We start from the raw sequence: 11,459 nt of genomic DNA on the forward strand, positions 1-11,459 counted from the left end.
AACAGATTTACACAGCATTTCCTTCCAACTTCCTCCTCTCCCTGCTTAGTTCTGGATGTGCATTGCTATCTACTAAAAGGAAAGCTTGGCATTCATGACTGAAACTTCTGAAACTGAATTTCGGCTTACCAGTACAATGGCAATTATGAGCTTAAAAACTAGCTGGTTATTTTCACAGGCATAAACATTATTATCTTCCACCCCCTCTTATTCAAAACATTGACACACCTTTGTGATTTGAGACCACGCAGCAAATTATATTAGCATACCAGTTCTCATTTGCTTGCAATAAATTACACAGGATCTCTGATTGGTTCAAAGCTTTGGGGCAAAGCATTGGATTGTCCAATGACGTATAATCAAGTGTTTACTCAGATATTACAGAAATCCATGTGGGACATATATAAAGCCCTGCACTGTGAGAAAGCACAGCAGATTCACAAGTCACCTCATCGGTTACGACTGCAGACGATCTATAATCACAAGGTCAGTAAGAAGATAAGATTGTTTACCTTTCATAACTGTTTTTATCATTTGTTGCTTTTACAGCTTGCAATTTTAAATGTGATGCAGCATATTTTGAGGCGCTTGAGTAACTTTCACTGTACAGCAAAACAAAGGGAGGGAAATGTGAATCTGCTGCATTTGTATTATTTGCTTAATTTGTTTAATAGACAAAACCCCATTTAGAGCTATACAACTCTACTGGTCGACTGAGCAACCTCAGAAATCCAGACAGAATGGAGGAGAGAATCAGATTAGGACAAAATGTTAAAATATGTAGAAGCTTAAATCACATTTGAAACTGAAAAAAAAAATAGTTGTATTTTCTCCAGCCAAGCTTATATATGTATATTTTAAATGTCTGTACATTCAAACAAAGTGGAGGTAAAGACTTCTTTGCATGCACCAACAAAGCTGACTGTTTCTCTTTACAGGGAATCATGAGCATGCTTAAACTCAGGACACTCCTTCTCGGTTATGCCCTTTTTTTCTGCCAGACGTCCTCGAATGCGGCACCATCCAGGTGAGAACTGGAGCATGCTTTCTGCAGTAGTTAGACATTTTCAGTTAAGTAACTCTGTCAAAAGAGAGTTAAAATATATATCTTTTGAAATCACTGAAATATTAAAACGTCTTCATCTAGATGGAATTGCTTGTGTCTTTAAGATTACAAGTATCACTTAAAGTGGATTATCTTCATTTGAACAAGTTTTTGATCTTTTTACCTAATGTTTATGTCAGAGTCAGAGAGATCAATGCACCAACTGAATGACTGTTTTCTCAACTAGTAAGGAGTCCATGTCAGATGGGGTCACACTATTGAACAAGGATGCTGAAATGTTACTCAGAGCTATCAAAGAGTTCGTGCAGATAACCTCAGATGAACCAGCAAAACAACCAGCTGACGGGGAGAGGTATGGCTTGAATGTTCCAGTTCATCTTTAAATAGTTAATCCTTTCTGTTGATCTAATGAAACGTAACATGGTTCTGTGTACAAGTCCAACAGTTTGAGCTTGGTGATAATTTTGAAGGTATACAATGAGGCTTCTGAAACGTATGGGAGGAATCAGATGGAATGGATGGCCTTCATTCATTCATGTTAATTAATTCATTCATTCATCCAGTCAGTCAGTCATTCATTGCTGTCACATCAGTTTTACATAAGTTGTTTGCAGTTCAGCATGAGTTTAGAATAATAATGTTTGCATGATGTCAAACATCCCAAAAATATGCATGACAGACAAACCATAGCACAATGGCATAAAAACTAGGTTGCTTCGTTTTGGCTAGCATCATTCACCGTTTAGATTTGTCAGCATGCCTGTATATTATCATATAGAGTTGTTTTGTAAACGCATGTAGCCAAAGGTCAATATCTGCATGTTACTGTCCTGTAAGCCTTTGCATGTTTCTTTCCATCTCCAACAGCTGGAATAGACCCGTGTCAAAGCGCTGCACCGGCTTGAGCACGTGTGTGCTTGGCAGACTGTCCCAGGATATTCACAAACTGCAAACCTATCCTCGCACTGATGTGGGAGCAGGGACCCCCGGCAAGAGAAGAAGCCTTTCTGAGCTATATGAAAACTACGTCAGCACATACAATTGAAGTTCTGAATTTTACACCAAATGATTGTTATTTGAGTTTGCTTGTTTGTCTCTCTCCATGTGTTTGTCACCAACTTAAAATAATAAAAACTAATTTAAAACTGTTGCAAATATATTCGATACAATAAAAAAATTAACAGCTATAATTGGGCCTAGTAGTTGTTTTTTCTTTGTTGCAATTTTGTTCATTCTTGATGAATTCAACATCCATCATCATCAAACTGCTTTTATCCCTAACAATGTTGGTGAACATCAAGTTGTATGACGAATGAAAGGAAACAGGAAAACATGTTATTGCTTGCATTCATTTCATCACATCAGAAATATTCTAACTTTTTTTTTTTTTTACAAGCAATTCGACAACACAAAAACGGGCATGCAACACGGCGACCTGTGTGACGCACCGCTTGGCTGACTTTTTGAGTCGCTCAGGTGGACTTGGACACAGCAACTTTGTTCCCACAAATGTTGGTGCCCAAGCATTTGGCAGAAGAAAGCGGCATGGCCTGATGCAAGACCAGATACATGGTATGTTAGTAATATATTTTTCTAAAAGAGATAATCATGTAGTGTAAAGAATAGGAAATTTATCATCTTGAAGATATAGGTGAGTTTGGATTAATTATTTATTTACCTGTTGCTATTCATTTTGGGACTTCTATGACATTGTCTTCTTGTCTTTTCCAGTTTGAAGAGTGACCAAGATAAATACTATTAAAATAAATCTTTGATATTGTTTTTTTTTTTTTTTTAAATCAGATATGTTTACAAACATTTGATCCTATCCATCTAAAATGAACCAAAAAAAAAAAATCTACACCAACATCCTGACTTTACTGCACTTTTACAATTAAATTCATGGATGCTTTTAGTTCTTAACTAACTGTTGCAAACTGTTGCACCCTTCAGCAAAAATCTAAAACTTTTTCTTCTTTTTTCCCCTCTCTTTAGCTCAATAGATCAGGCTTATCTTCAGAGACAAAGCTCCATCATCGTCTAGTCACGGTAGAAGCACCTTAAGAAGAAGCAGCAGTTCATTCCAGAAACTATCCTTCACAAACATGGAGATGTGTCTTTCATTTAACTAAGTAGTCTGTTAGTAATTAGAAAACAAAGCTGCTTAGAGTGACAAGAGCTGACTCATTTTCTCTGCCTTGACCTCTGGCTCATCTGCATTTCTGACCCGTTGCTGCTGTGTTACAGTGTGTCGAAATGGAAATGCTAAACGTTGCATCTGTGTTACTGACACAAATGTTAACAAATGTTCTGTGGCTGTTTCTGAACATTGATGTGAAACTCTTTCATTTTACTGTGGATGAGATAAATTACCTGTGAAAGATAAATGTTGGAATAATTGCAAATGGGGAGTAGGAATAAATAGTATTTTAGCTACTGTGTGACTGCATTGAATGAATTTTAGATCTGATTTAACCATTTATGTCAATTCATATTAAAAAGGTACGGACAGAGAATGAAACAGAGAACATCAACAGTTAATATATGTTATATGCAAACTTGTAATGTAAACCTTGAACTGTAGATTGTAGGGAAATTAACATGTCTCTCATTTTGCTTTCTAGTGGTTTCAGTAAGTTACTACTTTTATATTAAATTCCACTGTGAACAATAAAAACCACCTTAACTGAGAGGTATGTCTAACTTTGCAGAATTATGTATAAAAGATCATTTGTATGAAGATAAATCGATGATTGCATAAAGTTTAAACCAGAAGTGTGCAAAATATGAAATAAAAACAGATATAAACATTTTTATCTTAGTATCTGAAGTATCTGAAGTTAAATCAGACCAAATAGCCCTTTATTTAGATAAATCAGAATAATGAGATAAATAATATGTCATATACTGTATATATTAATGTCTTCAAAAGAGGATTACATACATCTCATTTGTATTTGGTAGCATTGCCTTTGAACTGTATGACTTGGGTCAAACCTTTTAAGTTTCTCACAATAGTTTGCTGGATTTCTGATCCATCCCTCCTGACAGAACCGATGTAACTCAGTCAATTTTGTAAGGTGCCTCATACAGCTATATGTATTCTGTGTATGCAAAATTGTGCAGTAGTAAGTCCTCTGCACTTCCTACTCTACTGCTATGGCTACTGCTTTTTTACTAATAATAGTAAAAAAGTCATGTGGAAAAGAGACAATGCAAAAATCAAAGTTTGACCTCAACATGAGGCCTGACCAATCAAGTTCCGCTTCACTCAACTTCAACCAGATCAGCAAATTTCATAGAACCCCCAATAACTGAACAACTAGGAAAACATCTTTTTTACCACAAGTTAATCACTCATTGACAAAGACAAAGGTCTATATACTGACAAGAGACGTTTCTATTTTTTAGCAGACAATAGCCACTTTTAACCATATCTGTAGACACACTTAAAAGTGGGTATTTTGATCAGGCTAAAATCAGGTTTATCACACACAATGACCTTTATCCTTCAAACCTTTCAAACTGACAAACTAAATAAATACTCAATAATGATAAATCACAGCTGGAATCATGTGGCTTGTTAAGACAACAGTATGAAGTTAAGTCCTTTCAGTGGCCTTGCTTAATCTATACTTTAACCTTTTTTATTTTAATATTTTTTTTAAGGTTGTGAACTCAACCAACTTTACCCAATCAATAAAAGATTTATGCTCCAAATGCTATATATTGTTGCAGACATACAATTCAGTTTCAGATATGACTGTGAGACTAAAGATAGAGACAACCGTTTATAATGTGATGGATGCAAATATCATTCAGTATGCACAAAGAACTATTTTATTTAAAGTAAAGAAAAAAAGCTTTTTAAACTTTCTTCATTATGAAACTTATTGTTTAAACAATTTAATTAAATCTTAAAGCTGTTGGCAAAACATATGTTGTTTTAGAGATGAATATTTGCCACTCATAGTTCAAAAAAGCAAAGTAAAGTAGGTCATAGTTAATTATAATTAAAGGTAAAATAGCTTGTCCAGAGGACTCCAAAGTGCTTTGCAGCATCATGGTGGTAAGCATTGTAACCACAGCTGCACTGGTCAGACTGACAGAAACACTTTGCCATACAATCACACCACTGGCACCGGGCAAGACTGGTGAAGTGTCTTGCACAAGGAAACATAACTGAGTTCAACAGAATGGGGGTTTGAATTAACAACCCAGTGGTCACAGGACAAACTCCTACCTCTTGAGTCACCGATGCCTTCAGAGGAATTAAAATTCAGTGTTGCATACTTACAGCCTGGAAGTAGTATTTGACCTTTCTCTGTTTTTTTCAGTTGTTGCTGTGACTTAGCATTACACTTTCATGTTTCAGATCATTAAACATATTAAAAAATAACCAAAATAAACATGAAAAGTTTTTTTTTTTTCAATTAGAATTTAATTTATTAAGAGAAAAGTTATCAAAACCAACCTGTCGCTATGTGATTACTGTATTGTCTCCTAAACCTAGTAACTTGTTGAGCCAACCCTCGGAAAAAAAAAACAAAACTACCAGCAAACATTTGAATTTACAAAAGGAGGATTCTTTTTTTCAGAACACAACATTGATGTCAAGATATGTTCAAATTCATTGGTCCATCATTTATAGCAAGTCGTCTTATTCCTGAAACTGCCAGTCAGTCCATCACAGTACCACCACTATGTTTGACGTGCTGCATTTTTTTCCTGAAATGTTAGTTTTATGTCAGAAGTAAAGAGACAGACCTCTTCTGTCTCATTTATTCACAGTGCATTTCCCCAAATACTCAGATGTTTTTTTTGGCAAATCTGATACGGGACTTTGTGTTCTTTTTGGTCTGCAGTGATTTTGGCTTTATAACCATCCTATGGAGGCCATTTTGGCCCCATTGTTGAATCATGTACTTCTTAGATGTCTTTGGGGGTTCTTTTGTGACCTCCTGGGAGAGTTGAAGATGTACTCTAGGAGTCATTTTGATAGGTCAGCTGCACCTGGGAACATTCACAATTGTGCTATTTTTTCTCCATTTAAATATAGTAGTTGTAAATATGGTTTTCTTGAATCACAAAGCTTTAGAAATAGCTTTGTAATCCAAACTGGTTGAAGGCAATTAATATTTCTCATCTGTTCTTGAATTTTATTATATCTAAGAAACAAATGCTGCTTTTAGATCTTTTACACTTGTGTTGGCTGACAGGTTCTATTTATGACATTATGGCAAAAAGCACCTAGATTTCAGCAGAAATGTCAGGTTGGTTTTGATAACCTTTGTAGTTCCAAAGGTCTATCCTCTGTGATCTCAAAAGTGAGATTGCAAAGTACATGGGCAATAGCTTGTAGATTTCTATGTGACTGGACTGGTTAGCTGACTTTTAACATGTTCAGTGGCAAAGAAAAAATGTGCAACATAATTTGCAAGTAAACTAGTCTAAAATATACATTTCTGGATTATTTAAATTAATTTAGCTTTGGCAATTTGAACAACAGAAAGGTTACTCTGATGTCAATAATCAGACTGGCCAGAGGACAACTGGAGCTCAATATACTCTTTTTAATTTTTGCAGTCTGACTGTGCTATGAGAGGCAAACCTTTTAAACTGAAAGTGTCACAATTGTAGAGACAGAGTTGATTGGTGGCTGTATATTGTGACTGAATATCTATTCAAAGCTGAAGACCAGGTGAACAAAAAGAAAATACTAATATAAAGAAAGCGGTGTAAAACTGAAATAATGTGGAAGATATGAAAAAATTTAAAATTGACAAACTGGGCTAAGAAGCTTGACTGAGCTTCATCAGTGGAAAGAAACAAGTCTCACTGAAATGAAATAATAATAAGAAAGAAAACAATCTAATAAAAATATATTGATGACTGTGTGTAATAAGTTCCTATGCTGAGCAAATTACCATTAATTTGATACTTTTCTTCCACAGAAGGTTACACAAAAATTTGACTTTATTATGTTGCTGCAATTCTAAAGTGGCCAGCATAGCTTTGTGTAAAGTATTGACCAGGTTGACAAAGACAATGTATGAAAGTAAAAAAAATAAATAAATTAAGTGAAAATATTAAAACAATGGTGACAGATTATTGTAAACAAAACAAAAAAATTCTAATTCATTCATGTTTTAAATTATGTCCTATAGAATGATTTAACTAGAGCTAATGTTAAAACTAACCTTAAAATGCTGTGCAGCAACATGCCTGTTGAAGAAGTTTGTGTGGATGGAGGCCTCAGGTGAATACAACACAAACATCAGTAAAATAATGGATTGGGCATATTGAAAATATGTTTTGTAGTCCTTTAATCTGGCAATACCTTATGTGCATTTTAAATAAAGAGACACTGTGCTTCCAGTATGCTGTTGTCCCCCAACAACTGTTTCATCTACCTTTATTATTACAAAGATCTATTATTTTGTAAATATTGGGGATAATACATTTTACATTTGCTTTTTCCTTGTGTTTGGTTTTTGTCTTTCACAGTTATCAATTTGTAACAACATAGTCTGGAATGTTCCTTCATCCCCATGAGCTGGTGATGACAGCTTTAACAGCCCTCCTGAGGGTTGTCTCTATTTCTCCTGGGTACATGTGTAACAGACCTTAACCTTCAAGGTTGGAAGTTCTGCTTAATTGATATATTTGATCCAACAGTCAGTTTTTGGAGACCATCTCTTGGCACAACATCTTGTTTGTTCCTCCTGTTGACACCTGCAGCACCTTGCAAGTGCCGACTTTTTTAGCTGGAAAAAGTCTCCCGTTTTTCCAGCCAAAACGGAGACTTGAAAGGCATGGCAAGTCTTTTTACTAATCAAATAACAACAAAAGCTTTAAAAATTTAGTCTTGAAGATTTTGTGACAATGTAACAACAAACCTTAAATGGTCAGTGTTATGTATTTTCCAGACACATAATGCTATTTCATAGCACAATCAAATAATTGTGTTACCTTCTGTCATAAAAATGCTAAACATGACTTAGAAGACAATTGACTTTGTAATTTAATGCTTTGAATTTGGGCCTCTGAATGTTTCTGAAACTTGTCCTTCAGGAAGTCATCATTACAGTGCTTCTCTATTAACTCCATAACAACATTTTTACCAGCGAAGCACTGAGAAATAGCTTGTATAATGAGCTCAACAGATTCCACAAGGTGCTTGTTGATTGCTGCTAGCTAGTCTGAAGGAATTGAGGGGAGGAGTTGGAGTGCAGGGCTGCTTAGTGAGGAGAAGCTTAAAAACTGCAGCTCAGAGGAGGAGCTACGCCTCCAAGGTGGCACTCAGACCACCCAGGTGTTTTGCACAGCTGAATGGTTGTCTCAAGATATTAAATGATTTCTCAAAGAATTAAAGCAAAACTCCAGGTATGTTTTTGATGAGGGAATAGCATTGCAATATGATGTAAACCTCAAACAAGTTCATTTTACAAAATACTACCCCTCTAACAATTTGAAACATGTTCAAGAGACAAGTCTTTTTAAGATTCACTCTTCTCTCTCCCTGAGTGAAGACAGACAGTATATGTCTCATTTGATTAAAAGGAACAGAATGGAGTTATTTTTAGATACGAGTATCCATGTGCAAATACCCCAAACACAGTCAGTGAAGGAGATGAGAGGTGGTGTTAGAGTTGTTCATCCGTCTCAGTGGAGTTGTCTGACATTCTCAAGAGGATGTCAGATTTCTGGAGTGTCTGGAGACAAGCGTCTGTCACTTTTCTCTTGTCACCATCTGGGTGCCAAGGCCCTCTCCTGGAAGGAGAGGGCCTGGATCCAGGCTGGCTGGATAGCTCAATAGATAAGGTATCGATATATCACCCGAGATCTATATCGGGGGTTCGAATCCAGTCTGGGTCCTTAGGCAAGACCCTTCAAGCTACTGCCTACCTCATACCAGAGGTAGAGATACTAATATGCATAACATGCCGGCTCAGACATCGCCCGGCCAAACAAGGTCTGCGTCAGGTGTTGAGGAACCAGAGCACCTTGATGACAAAAGACGGAAATGGGCGATATATATATATATATATATATATATATATATATATATATATATATATATATATATATATATATATATATATATATATATATACTGTATGGAGAGTGTCAGGCCACAGAGTGAAGTCAAAATGCTAAAGTTCATGACATGCACAGGTTGCCAGCTTTCCATGTAGGAACCCATGGAGAACCCTGTGTGGAGGCAGGCGGCGTCAATGCAGGTGTCAAAGGAGAGGCATAGGAACACTTGGGGGGCTTAGGAGTATGAGGAGCGACATCAAGCGCCATGGAGCAGGTTGTGGATGTGTCAGCATCAGGCTTTTCCAACCCCTGTCAAAACCAGAGGCCGACAGCACATCACAATGAGCTGGATCCTTCCCGGAAATCTCTTTCTGGATCTGAGAAGCAGGCTAATTGCGTGTCAACACAGGACTTGTCTGACCCTCGTGGAAAGAGTGTGGGGCGTCGGGAGCTTACTGGTTAGTCTATTCCAGTCTAATAGTCTGAATAACAGCCACCTTCAAGTGAACACAGAAACCAGAGATGAAATAAATCTGAGGACAGCAGACAACCAGGCCACAAGTGAGCAGAAAACACAGACTTAAATTCCATAGGGATCAACTTAAAACAGGTGAGTACAGTCAACAAACACTGTACTCGATCATGACATTTTGATCAATGTTACATAAGCAATTGAAAATGTAGGAAAATGCAGAGAATTGTGTACAGTATAATTTACTTGCATGATGTCCAAACACATTTGCAACTTGTTGAAAGAAATAAGAAAATGCTTTCTTGATGTGCACAAGTGACACAATGATTTAAAGATTGAGCAAGTTGTTTTGAGAATCTCAGTTCTGTTCTGAGAATTGCACCAAAGCAACTGAGAAAAACTAGAGAATTGGGTGCCCTTAAAGTTCATGTGGGTGAAAAAGCAAGTGACTCAGTACTTTTGGCAAAATGATGCAGATGGATAAGAAAAAAATGATGCAAGAATCTGGACTCCTCTAGGGTGTGCAGGAACAAAATGTGAACTAACCATGAAACTTCAACAAGGGGATTTTGTATTTGCCATTATTTTTTTCATTATTTTTTAAAAATAGTAAATTCTTTTTTTTAAGGTTACTTTCAAATTTGTCAAAAAACCTTTTTAAGGTACAGTTAGTAGCCTTCAAAAGTGAATGGAAATGCCAGGGGTTAGACAACATCTCCATTTCTTCCAATTAGTTTGCTGTGCTGAGCAAAGGTGTTGGAAGTTATGGTTGTTGTTTTGTTTAACATAGCATCTGGTGATTGTTTCATAAAAAAAATCCCAGCAGTGGTGATTGCTACCACATGTTACACTCATATTCACCAGTCCAAGAAATTTACTGGATCCTTTCTGGTTTCAGTGTTCCCCACTCCCACTTTTAAAAATGGCTAAAGATTTCATACATGTCTTAGTCTGGTGAGAAATAGGACCCAATAGTCATTGCTAAAGTAGCTGGCTGTACACTGAGCAGTCCCACTTTGCTGTGTGAAAGTGTGTTGACTGAAAGGTTGAGAGTGCTGCTGGAATCAGAGTCGCCACACACAGACATATCTAAATGAAGTAAAGTTGTGGTATTCATTGTGTTTAGCTACTCTTGACCTTTAGTCAATTTACCTGGGATACTGACAAAAAAGGCTGCAAGTTAATCAGCAGTCGAAGCTCTATTTTTAAGCTAACCCTAACAGTAAATTAATCATTTCATTTGGAAATGAAGATCACAATCTGGAAGAAGAGTTTGGAAGCAACAATTCCAAACTCCAGGAATCCAGGATTCAGCATAGAATTTCCAGACCCAGGTGATTTAGGGATCTGTGTCAGTGGCTGGTTTGATCTACTCATTTTTTTTTTTTTATCAAGTTCAAAATCAGTGCAAGCATCTACCAGAAAATTTCAGTGCCCTCCCTGATTCCATTGAAATGATCACCTTTCATGGAGATGCTGATGTCATATTCCAGAAGGACATCTTACCTGGCCACACTGTCAAAAAAGATCCAATACCTGCTGTAATGAGCAGTGCTTGAATGACCCCCATACTCAACTGACTCAAATCCCACAGAGAATCTATTGGACCCAATATTGCAGATGGACCAAAGGCTGCTATTAAAGCAACCTGGGTTTTCAGTGCCAGAGGCTTATTACCTCCTTGCCATGCCACACTGCTGCAAGAATTCATGTAAAAGGAACTCTATATAAGTACTATCCTTTAACGTACTTCAACCTACTTTTAGGTGGACATTCTTTATGAAAAATCAAAAGAACCTGCAAATCAAGTTTTTAACATATTCAAACCTATTGAGAGCTCTGTGTTTTTGGGTGTATAAGTATACTACTTATGCTTAT

The 11,459-nt window shown here is 36.6% G+C and overlaps 1 protein-coding gene across 2 annotated transcripts; it reads left to right on the plus strand.

Moving 5' to 3' along the window:
• The first annotated feature begins 425 nt into the window (after window positions 1-425).
• Window positions 426-3,503, plus strand: LOC102238223 (calcitonin-1-like). 2 transcript variants are annotated; one of them, XM_005805595.3, is made up of 5 exons: window positions 426-486; window positions 939-1,027; window positions 1,293-1,418; window positions 2,463-2,638; window positions 3,062-3,503. In XM_005805595.3, the coding sequence occupies exons 2-5, from the start codon at window positions 945-947 to the stop codon at window positions 3,067-3,069; spliced, it is 393 nt and encodes a 130-aa protein (XP_005805652.1). In that variant the 5' UTR covers window positions 426-486; window positions 939-944; the 3' UTR covers window positions 3,070-3,503. The 2 variants fall into 2 exon arrangements, with proteins under 2 accessions (XP_005805652.1, XP_023188551.1); XM_023332783.1 differs by lacking the exons at window positions 2,463-2,638; window positions 3,062-3,503 and adding an exon at window positions 1,934-2,234.
• Window positions 3,504-11,459: the final 7,956 nt, after the last annotated feature.

The sequence above is a fragment of the Xiphophorus maculatus genome, chromosome 4, assembly GCF_002775205.1.
Source record: "Xiphophorus maculatus strain JP 163 A chromosome 4, X_maculatus-5.0-male, whole genome shotgun sequence".
NCBI lineage: Eukaryota > Metazoa > Chordata > Actinopteri > Cyprinodontiformes > Poeciliidae > Xiphophorus > Xiphophorus maculatus.